Source organism: Rhinopithecus bieti, unplaced genomic scaffold (assembly GCF_001698545.2).
Source record: "Rhinopithecus bieti isolate Rb0 unplaced genomic scaffold, ASM169854v2 scaffold_13400, whole genome shotgun sequence".
NCBI lineage: Eukaryota > Metazoa > Chordata > Mammalia > Primates > Cercopithecidae > Rhinopithecus > Rhinopithecus bieti.
In genome coordinates, this window is record NW_016807991.1 from 4,494,868 (window position 1) to 4,505,280 (window position 10,413).

General features: G+C 47.0%; 1 protein-coding gene across 9 annotated transcripts in view; it reads right to left on the minus strand.

Annotated features, from left to right (window-relative positions):
* Positions 1–10,413, minus strand: part of RNF157 (ring finger protein 157) — a 33,824-nt gene that overhangs the window by 12,208 nt on the left and 11,203 nt on the right. For 4 of the 9 annotated variants that reach the window (XM_017884748.1, XM_017884744.1, XM_017884745.1 and 1 more), the window contains exons 8-15: positions 8,351–8,422; positions 7,651–7,810; positions 7,343–7,455; positions 4,480–4,718; positions 3,536–3,644; positions 1,616–1,727; positions 969–1,141; positions 658–723 (exon numbers count right to left, since the gene is read on the minus strand). In XM_017884748.1, the coding sequence (XP_017740237.1) occupies positions 658–723; positions 969–1,141; positions 1,616–1,727; positions 3,536–3,644; positions 4,480–4,718; positions 7,343–7,455; positions 7,651–7,810; positions 8,351–8,422 (1,044 nt within the window). The remainder of the gene's footprint in view (positions 1–657; positions 724–968; positions 1,142–1,615; positions 1,728–3,535; positions 3,645–4,479; positions 4,719–7,342; positions 7,456–7,650; positions 7,811–8,350; positions 8,423–10,413) is intronic. The other 5 variants (XM_017884753.1, XM_017884750.1, XM_017884749.1 and 2 more) reach the window with 3 other exon arrangements.

Consider the following 10,413-nt stretch of genomic DNA (forward strand, 5'->3'; position numbering starts at 1 on the left):
TGGCAAATTGATACCGTTTCTCTAAGGTAGAAGTAAAAGTTACTAAATGAAAGAGCAAATTGTGAGATCATAAAACTTTGAGAAATTCCTTAAGATCCCAAACCCCATCCAGATCCTCCATTGAGAGTAGCTGGCTCAAGAAGAGTTCTAGACCTCTCCCTGTGAGCCGGCGTTCCACAGCACACCACGGTCAGGGCACGTCTCACACTGAACTGTGGTCCTGTCTGCCTGCTAGACTGGGCTCCTAGATGGGTGCAGTGGGTGGGGGTAGGCAGAAACCTCGCCACACAGATCTGTATAGGTCTGTATGTGCCCCAGCACCAATGAGCACCTGTGACACAGTCCCCCATGTAAATACTAGTGGAATGACAGACAATACATTCTTAAGGCCAGGGGCTGGCAGGAAAAGTTCCCTCTTGAACTCACTCCACACCAGTGACCCTGGGAACCAGTGGCCTCACTCACTGGACAGTCCACAGGCCCTGGTGCAGCTGCTCTCATCTCTACCCACATTCTACTTCTCACTGATCTAGGCATGTCCCCTAGGAAGGCTTCGTTAGCAAAGCCTCCCGGCCCTGGTCCTTATTGGCATCCCCAGCCAAGGCCAGCACTGCTCTGGCTATGCGAAGGGGCACCACTCCATGCTGTTGGGGTTACCTCTGCATCCTGCTCTCCAGCTGGGAGGCCAGCAAAGTTGCTGTCTGGAGACTCCGCTGGCAGCCCCTGCAGAAGAGCACAGTTTTTACAGGCTCTTCCATCAAGCTCTCGTGACAGCAAACCCAAACCTTCTTCAGTACAAAATTGGTGTCAAATAGGAGGGTCAGACCTAAGGGAATGCCTTGTTTTCTGTGGCACTCCTGGCATTTTGGGGCGCTTTGCAGCCATGCATGGCAGACCTTTGGTTATGCTACTTTGGACACGTATGCAAAGAACAGAGAAGCCAGGGCGGTTCCCGTCCCTTCCCTTACCTCTTCTTCTTCCGAGGGGGCTCTGCTGGCAGACTGGGGGGAAGGGAGAGCCTCTCCCTCCTCTTCAGTGCCAGGGGCGACGTAGGAGCCAGACATGGAGGAGACGGTGTCGGTGCTGATCTGGGAGGATGCCATGGACATGACAGACTGGGCCAAGCTGCTGCTGGCAGGGCCTTTGGAGACAGGGGATGGGGAAGGAGCCTGGAGGTCAGGCAGGGCTTCTGCAAGCTTTCTGGGGAGCAGAGCCCTCTCCCTGCACTCAGGCAGTGAGGAGTGAAGTGGCCTTATCTTGCCCTCCCCTAAAAGTGGTTTTAGGTTTACGGTTTTCCAAAATTCTGCTCCTTTATATTTTAGAGCTCAGAACTTAGCCGTGGGGACAAGACATTTGCTTTTCCCTGTCATCATGCTAAAGGAAACCTCATGACAGCAGGACTGGGGCTGAGAGAACTGACACCCCGCTAGCTGCAGGCAAGCCCGCTAACCCATGGTAGGAAAGCAAGTCCTCTTCCCTCTCAAGCCAGGGCCTACTTGTCATGCAGTCCAGGTATTAGCTTGCCACTTCCATGTCCCTTCCCAGAGGAAACACCAGGACACTATGGGCTAGGTAAGGGGGAAGGACATGCAGCCACTCCCTGCTCCTCATGTACCTTCTGGGGAGGAAATAGTGGACGACAGAGGCGTCCCTGTACAAGACGACTGGTCAATAGCTCCAGATGATGACAAGGTGAGATTCTCACTTTCTGGAGTCACACCACATTCCTGGAGGGTGTGGGGGACACAACAGGACATGGAGCAAGTGCGAGTCACCTGTGCTGGAGGAAGGGGTCAGGGCGGAGGTCTGGGTGGAGATGAGGAGGAAAGGCGGCACTGGGAGGTCTGGGTAGAGATGAGGAGGAAAGGCGGCGCTGGGAGGTCTGGGTAGAGATGAGGAGGAAAGGCGACACTGGGAGGGACTGAGTGGCATGCGGAGGCCGCAGCTTGTCTCTTCCGTCCTCACTTCTCAGCCCAAGCCTGGAATGACTGCCTCCCAGGGGAGGCGCACACTTCAGTCAATACCTCCTGCCCAGGGCACAGCATCTGCTGCGGCCATACAAAGATGCAGCTCAGGTGACACAGGTCACCCCGCAGCTGTGACATGGGGACACCCCAGGTTTCCCCAGGATTATGATCAGCTTTCCTTGAGGCAAAAGCATACAAAGACAGCAGAGGCCTTCCTGCCTGCAGGGTATCTCCACACGGACCCCAGTTAACTCCTGCCCAGCTGCTTTCTGATACAAACACCACCTTGCTCCCCAGCCTGCTGCTCCTCCCACGCCCCCATCTCCGATCCCAGCTCCCATCTGCCAGGCATCTGGGTGCACATCCGAGGCAGATGCAAAGTTCTGTGAACTGTGTCTCCATAATCCCTTCCCTCTCCTCCAGGCGCTTCTCTTTTGTCTTAGTTCAGGCAGTCCTTCTTGCCTGGGCTACCAAAGCCCTTTCCTGGCTGGGTCTGTCTCCTGTCTAGTCCAGGCTGCATGCTGCGGTCAGGTGGGCCTTTGGGACACGAAGTGCTCACTGTGTCCCCGGCTTGCTCCGAGCCCCGACTTCCTGCTCTGTGCCTTTGCATGCACCGTCCTCTCCACATGGATGTTTCTCTCAGCTTTTTCATGTCTAAAAAACTTCAAGGTTTAGCTAAAATGCTACTCCTCCGTAACACATTTTCTGATTTCCTCCACTTACAATGATCTTGTCCATCTCTGACACAGCAATTTATTGTCTCTGTTTTGGGCACACTGCTTTTCTATAAAGTTTACTCAGTCATTTAACACATACTTACTGAGCAACAATGACGTGGCAGGCACATGCTATTCCCATGTATATGTCCTGTCCCAACCAGACCTGAGCACCTAAGGGCAGGGACCACTTTACTTACCTTCCTATGCCCCACTCTACCTAGCTCAGTGCCCTACAGAGAGAACCTGCATAAACCTTTGTTACGTGAGGTCTTTGTGGGACACACAGAGTAGAAAATTCCAGCCTTCTCTTCCATTCCTCCACGTGGGCCTCCTGGCACCCCCCAATTACCCTCAGGGCTTTCTCCTTGCTGTTCCCAGGCCTAGGGCCCTCTTTCCTCGTATATCTGCATAGCTAGCTCTCACACTTCCCTTGGTCTTGGCTCCTGGACGGCTTTATAAGAATGGCAGCCCCCACTTCCAGTTGTGACACTCCCTTCCCACATGTCACACACGCTGATCCACAGCCCCATCTGGCACAGGTGTATTTTTTTACTTATTGTCTTTTGTGTCCCCCACCCTCACCCCAGCTAGCAAGAATATGTTACGAGGGCAGGGACTTTTGTTGTGTCCCAGCTACTACACTCAGCATACAGCACAGTGCCTGGCAAATAACACAGGCTGCATATGCTGATGAATGCATGAATCTAGTGAAATCTTTGCCACTGCCTCAGAGGGCATTGAAAAGGTGTTTGATCAGTGAATGAGAGCAGAGGGACCTGACGAGGCATGCAGGTAGGAGGAAAGTCCCTGGAGTTCAGCACCCAAGAAGAGGAGAGGAATGTCAATTACCTCTCCGAGATGCTGAGCTGATGGTCTCTGAGAGAGCTGTGTCTCCGACTCACTGCAGGAACGCTCATCTTCCTCTTCATGCAGCACGGAAGAGTTTTGGGAAATGGATCTATAGGAGTCCAGTGGAAAAGCAGCTATATCCAACGTCCATTTAAAGAACAGTACATACTGCAAGGGGAGCTGAGGGGAAAACCCAAATCTTTTTGTTTATTTTTTGAGACAGGGTCTCATTATGTTTCTCAGGCTGGACTCAGACTCCTGGGCTTCAGCGATCCTCTTGTTGACGTCTTTAACAGAGGAGGAGTACAGCCTCCTGAGTAGCTGAGTAGGTCTGGGCTAACTTGCCTGGCTCAAAACCCAAATCTTAAGTAGGACTAGGGAGGTAGAAAAGAGAACCAGGGAGGGATGTAGACCTCTTTTGGGTGTCGGAAGCGCTAAGTTTTACCTTTAGCTCCTTTGATGACTTGCTATCTAAACTTGGGAAAAACCACTGCCGTTTACAGGGTCTCAATATTTTCATCTGTAAAATACCCTCTGCTTTACTCTGCCACAGAAACCTTGTCATGATTTGTACCTAGCTGGATTTAGATGTTTAAGAGATATGGATCACAAGGTTCCTTCAGTCTTTGGACTAAGCAGTGCTCCCAGGGGCCTAGATGGCCCTATCCACAGTGTTCAATGTCCTCTTCCCTATATCCCACCCCCTATCCTTGAAAACAAAAAGAATACATAAGAGATTTGTCTCATCAGAATTTTCCTAAGTGCTTACATACCATCTTATTTTCATCTCTTAACGGATGGGATAACCTTCCCACAGGCAGCTCTGGGAACAGCCCAGAGGGTTACTCTGCCCTAAGGCCCCAGGATGTGGGCCAGCACCAAGGAGGGTTGAAACATCTCATCATGGATTCTGGGGGCAATACTGTGGAGCACTGGCTACTCACTTGGAGAGACTCTTTTTGAGTTTGAGTCCCTGGCTGCTGCAGTCAGACAGGCGGTCAAGAGGCGAGATCGTCCTGACGGGGGGCAGGTGGCCATCACTGCCATACGAAGGGAGCATTCCTGAGAGGTGGCCATCTCCAAGCACGTGAAGTGGAGGAACTGCTGGGGACGGGGTGAGGGGCCCGTTGAGGGCCTCCAGAAGAGATACTACTTCATAGCCTGGTGGAATATTCTCTGAGGACTAGGGGAATCAGAGACAGGTTAAAAAATCAATTAGGTCCTTTTTGTTTTATGACATGATTATGCTACTTACTCTACACTGAAAAAAATATTTCATATCTGTTCTTGGGGGGTCTGGTAAGAACAACTGTACTAGAGGCAGAGATAAAATATCAAAGAACGGGCCGGGCGCGGTGGCTCAAGCCTGTAATCCCAGCACTTTGGGAGGCCGAGACGGGCGGATCACGAGGTCAGGAGATCGAGACCATCCTGGCTAACACTGTGAAACCCCGTCTCTACTAAAAAATACAAAAAAACTAGCCGGGCGAGGTGGCGGGCGCCTATAGTCCCAGCTACTCGGGAGGCTGAGGCAGGAGAATGGCGTAAACCTGGGAGGCGGAGCTTGCAGTGAGCTGAGATCCGGCCACTGCACTCCAGCCTGGGCGACAGAGCAAGACTCCGTCTCAAAAAAAAAAAAAAAAAAAAAAAAAGAACGACACATTGTAGATCCTGCTTATTGGTAAGCTTTTCTTAATAATCTCTATTTTTTTTTTCTGATTATAATGGAAACATGTTAATTACAGGAAATTTGGAAAATACATTATTAGGAAAAAAAATCACCAGTAATCAAATCACCAAAGTTATTTTTGTTAGCATTCTGGTGTCTCTTCTTCCCATTTTTTTCTGTGTACTATTTACACAGTTTTGATCAATCTGTAAATAACAATTTTATATTCGGCTTATTTTATTATACTTTCCTCTTTTTTAAAAAATAGAGATGGGATCTCACTATGTTGCCCAGGCTAGTCTTGAACTTCTGGTTTCAACTGATCCTCCTGCCTTGGCCTCCCAAAATGCTAGGATTACAGATGTGAGCCACCATGGCTGGCCAGAACATAAATATTTTCCTTCGTTTCTGAAGCCTCTTCATATATGTCCCCTCTTCTTATAGATCCCCTAAGTTTTCTAACTATTCTCCTAGTGCTGTGTATCTAGTTGTGTCCAGCACATCCTATTGTAAACAAGTTTTGATGAACATCCTCGAATGCCTTTTTTTCAAATTATCTTCTTGTTATTAAATTATTAGCTCTTAGATGATGAGGTATGCATGTTTTTAAGGCTCTTGATATATACTGCTGTTTTCTGCTGTTTTGTTTCTTTCAGTGCCTTTTCTAGTTACACTCCTATAAGTAATACAGAAGACCTATTCTGACTGCTTCCCCGAAAGCAGGGAGAATCACTAAAAAAAAAAGTTTTTAAAATTTGAAAGTTGGAAAACGGTATTCTCATATTCGCATATCACTGATTTTAATGTGGTTGAACTTTTAAAACACTCTATGTTGAGTATGCTTTGTTTATGCCCTTTGCCCATTAATCTACTGTATTATTCGATATGAACTATGGCAAAGACATTAGCTTTTCCTCTGATACATACATTGTAAATACTTTTTAAAAAAACCACTATTTGTTGTCTTTTAATTTTGGTCACCTTTTAGACCTCTGACGTGCTAAACTTTTTAGGTAGTAAAATGTATGGCTCTTGCTTTCAAGCTTAGAGAATCCTTTCCAATCCAAAGTCAACTAAATAATGGTCTATAATTTATTCTAGGTTTTTTTGTTTGTTTGTTTGTTTGTTTGAGACGGAGTCTCGCTCTATCACCCAGGCTGGATGGAGTGCAGTGGCGCCATTTCCGCTCACTGCAAGCTCCGCCTCCCGGGTTCAGGCCATTCTCCTGCCTCAGCCTCCCGAATAGCTGGGACTATAGGTGCTCGCCACCACACCCAGCTAATTTTTTTGTATTTTTTTTTTTTAGTAGAGACAGGGTTTCACCATGTTAACCAGGATGGTCTCGATCTCCTGACCTTGTGATCCGCCCACCTCGGCCTCCCAAAATGCTGGGATTATAGACGTGAACCACCGCGCCCAGTCAATTTATTCTAGGTTTTGAATGTTTTGTTTTGTTTGGTTTGCTGTAATGTTTGTTTGGTTTGATGCTTTTAATATAGTTAATTAGTTACTCCAGCTGGAATTTATTTGGTAAGGAGTAAAGTGCTAAACTGATTTTTCCTCTTGGAATAGCTAACTAATTATCCCAATACCATTCACTGAATAATCATCTCTCCCAGCAGTGCATTAATGTAAAGAAAGACAGTATCTACTCTTCTTTAACTGCAAAGCTTTGAGGTTTCACTCTAATATCAGCACTTACACTAGGAAACTGAGGTCACTTTATCTCAGGCACTGAGGCCACAAAACAGGATAAAGAAAAACAGTTACTTTCTTCGAGGATTTGAATAAAGATAATAAATTGTATTTAAATCCAAAATAATCATCCCATTGTTTCTGCCTGAGGGAGTTGGAGTTGAACCTCGCTGGAGTGAAACTGCAAGCAGATGGCTCTAGGAATGGTAAATATTAACTGGACACCAAGTTCCCAAAGAGGAAAAGGGAGGTTTTCATGACCAGTACTCAATTTTCCACAGTAATAATTTGGTTGTAACGCATGCTCTCAGCTGGGCTGCTAAATACTGCAGCATGCCCAGGTCTAATTCCTTGCTGCAATGCCACATAGAAAAGCATGAAAGGTTTAAAAAAGCCAATGAGGCATTTGCTTCAGAGGGGCCGTGGTTCCGAGCCCAACTTACTGAATGCTCTTCAGAGTCAGATGTCTGGGATGAGATGATGGGGTTAAAGCTGGTTGGGGACAAAGGGCCCAATTTTTTCCTCATGGCTCGGATCTGAAGCAGTGCCCGGAAGGCTGTGAAGAAGAAAACAGGCAATCAGGACATCCTGATGCAGGATTAAGGATGAACAAGAGCCCAGACAGAAACCATGATCCCTCCCAGCGCGCATCCGTTTGTCAGATCCAGCAGCAGCACACGCTTCAGTGTTTTGTAAATGTCCTCTTGTCCTCTCTCCCACCCACCAGTCCCCCTGCCGCTCTGGGGCTTACGCAGTCGGCAGATGGGGCAGTTGTTGGCCTGGTAGCGCAGGGTGTCTGCACAGGTGTTACAGAGGCAGAGGTGGCGACAGGGCAGAATCAAGGTGTCCCGGACATCCGAGAGACACACCACACACTCGGCACTGTTATCACTCACTTCGTCTTCAGCCACCTGGTCGAGGAGAAAGCAATTTAGCCAATGTCACAAAGCTCTTCCTGTCCCATACTTTACAGACAAGGCAGTGTGGCTGAAGAGCTAGGATAAGTAATAAGAATAAAATCTCCATTGACATTGGACTTTGTTGTTTACCCAGTGCGTCCACACTTAGCTTCACTGCTTCTGGGAAGTGTTTATCTAAAATTGAGAGGACGAGACTAACCACTCGAGCTCCTATGAGGCTCGGAGCTAGGCCTCTCAAGTCTCAGCTGAAGGGACCTAGGGGACCACACAGATAAAGGAAAAGGAGCGAAGAAAGGACCCTGGTGGAAACCGAGTTGGACAGAGCTCTGTGGCAGAACAAAGCCAAACCAGCCTACTTTTCTCATTTCCCAAGTGGTAAAAGCATAATGATCTGAAATGAGGAACAAGAAAATACCCTTCTAAGACCTAACTGATTTCAGAGTTTGGCATGCTAAATTCCTGGACGCTGGCTTGTAATTTCTCACTTGGCCTCCTGGAAACAGTACCTTCAGAATTTTGGATAAAACTTACCTTACAATCTTGTGTGTTGTACTTGTTTTCAATTCCATAGATCTCCTGAAGGAGGTAGCTGACCCCGTCTACCTGAACAGCAAATAGAAAGGTTCAAGGACAGGCTGTCTCCACCGAGAGACAAGAGTGGGAACTCCCTCCCCTCTTACCTCTTTTGGTAACCAAGGATTACTGATTCATAATGAAAAAAAATCAAAGGCCTAGATAAGTAAAGGATGCTTTTATTTACTCATGTTTTCTATTTGGGAGGAGAAAGAAAATCAAATATTTAATTCACCCATCATTATATGCAATAGGGAACACAAAAGTTCACAAATACAATAATAATACTTGCACTGCAGCTTACTATTATGGACAATTAAGAAGGCATAGACTAGAAAAAGGATGGAAGGGTATGCATTAAAACATAGGCATTTGCTATGTAATCCAATTTGAGTTCAGACATTATAAAAATAAAGGAATAGAAAAGAGAAAAAGAAGAAGAAATTGGCAAGGAAAAAGATGGGAAGGGAAAATATGAATGCAAAGGGCGATAGCAAGATCTTGAGGGAGAGGCTAATGGTGTGTACCCCACACCATGAAGCCACCCCATCCCCAACATGCAGCAAAATTACACCGCCTGGCCCTGTTTCTTTCTTTCTTTTTTTGAGACAGGGTCTTGCTCTGTCATCCAGGCTGGAGTGCAGTGGCACCATCTTGGCTCACTGCAACCTCCGCCTCCTGGGTTCAAGCGATTCTCCTGTCTCAGCCTCCTGTGTAGCTAGGATTACAGGCATGCACCACCATGCCTGGCTAATTTTTGTATTTTGTGGTAGAGATGGGGTTTTACCATGTTGGCCAGGCTGGTCTCAAACTCCTGACCTCAAGTGATCCACCTGCCTCAGCCTCCCAAAGTGCTAGGATTAGAGGGATGAGCCACCAAGCCCAGCCAGCCCTGTTTCTTAAAACCCCAACTACCAAGGCCCAATCCCACTCCCACTCACCTGGCCCATGTCAGTGCCTAAGTTGGCCCTGCCCCATTTACTTTTAGGAGCACGCTCTTCTGCCTCACCTCTGTTTCTTAGCCATCCCTTCCTCTAAGACATAGCCTGTCTCTGATTTTATATCCCACTCTCCAGTTTGACAGTCTGTTCCTAATGCCAATCTAACAAGAGGAAAATGAACAAACCATTTTCCTCTAGCTACACGAACCTTTCCATCCCATCCAGGCCTCCTGGAGAACCAGGCCTTCCCCCATGAGGCAACTCACCAAGGCCTGGCCTGCCCAGGTAGTGCCCTGGACTCAGGATCTGTTTCCTCATCTGCTCTTAAAACTTGTTTTCATGTAGTGATTATATTGGAAAACTAATTTATGCTAAGATAGTCTTATTACTGATCTCATTAAAAGAGAGGCAAATAACCTAAAAGAATGGATAGTATAGAATTTCAGGTATCTATCACCCATCTGCAGGGAGGCTTTTCTTTGCATCTTGACGAAGCCCAGCCCTGCCTCCTACCCAGCTGCTCTACAACCTCCCTGAGATGACCTACCCCTCACCCACCCTCCCTTGCCAATGCCACTGGCACCACTCTCTCTCCTTCCAATGATATCTCCTCCTACCTCTGTAAGAGTGGAAAGAAAAGTGCTGGCACATGGCAGGGGCTGGGACTTCTAGCAGACATATGCACAAGGTGCTGATCATTCTGCAAGAGGAAGAATGGCCAACTTTGAATTTTAGAAAAGGAATGGATAAATTAAGCCAATGACTCTAATTACCCTAAATTGGACCCTAATGCTTATCCTTTCGCTTGAAATATTTCTCACTCTGGCATTTTAAATAAAAAGAGTTCTCCCTAAACCCAGTGTTGGGAAATAAATCTTGTTCTTTCATTTCTCAAGTCCTTTACTCAGATAAAGGCTCCCTCAACCCCAACACTTCTGGAACAATGAAGACATCAAAAATCAGCATTCCTTTCAGGCCACCCAAGTCGTCTTGTAATAGCTTGTAACATTCAAAAGCACTCCCTTTTTTTCTTTTCTTCTTTGATTAAAAAAAAAAAAAAGAAAAAGAAAAGGAGAGACA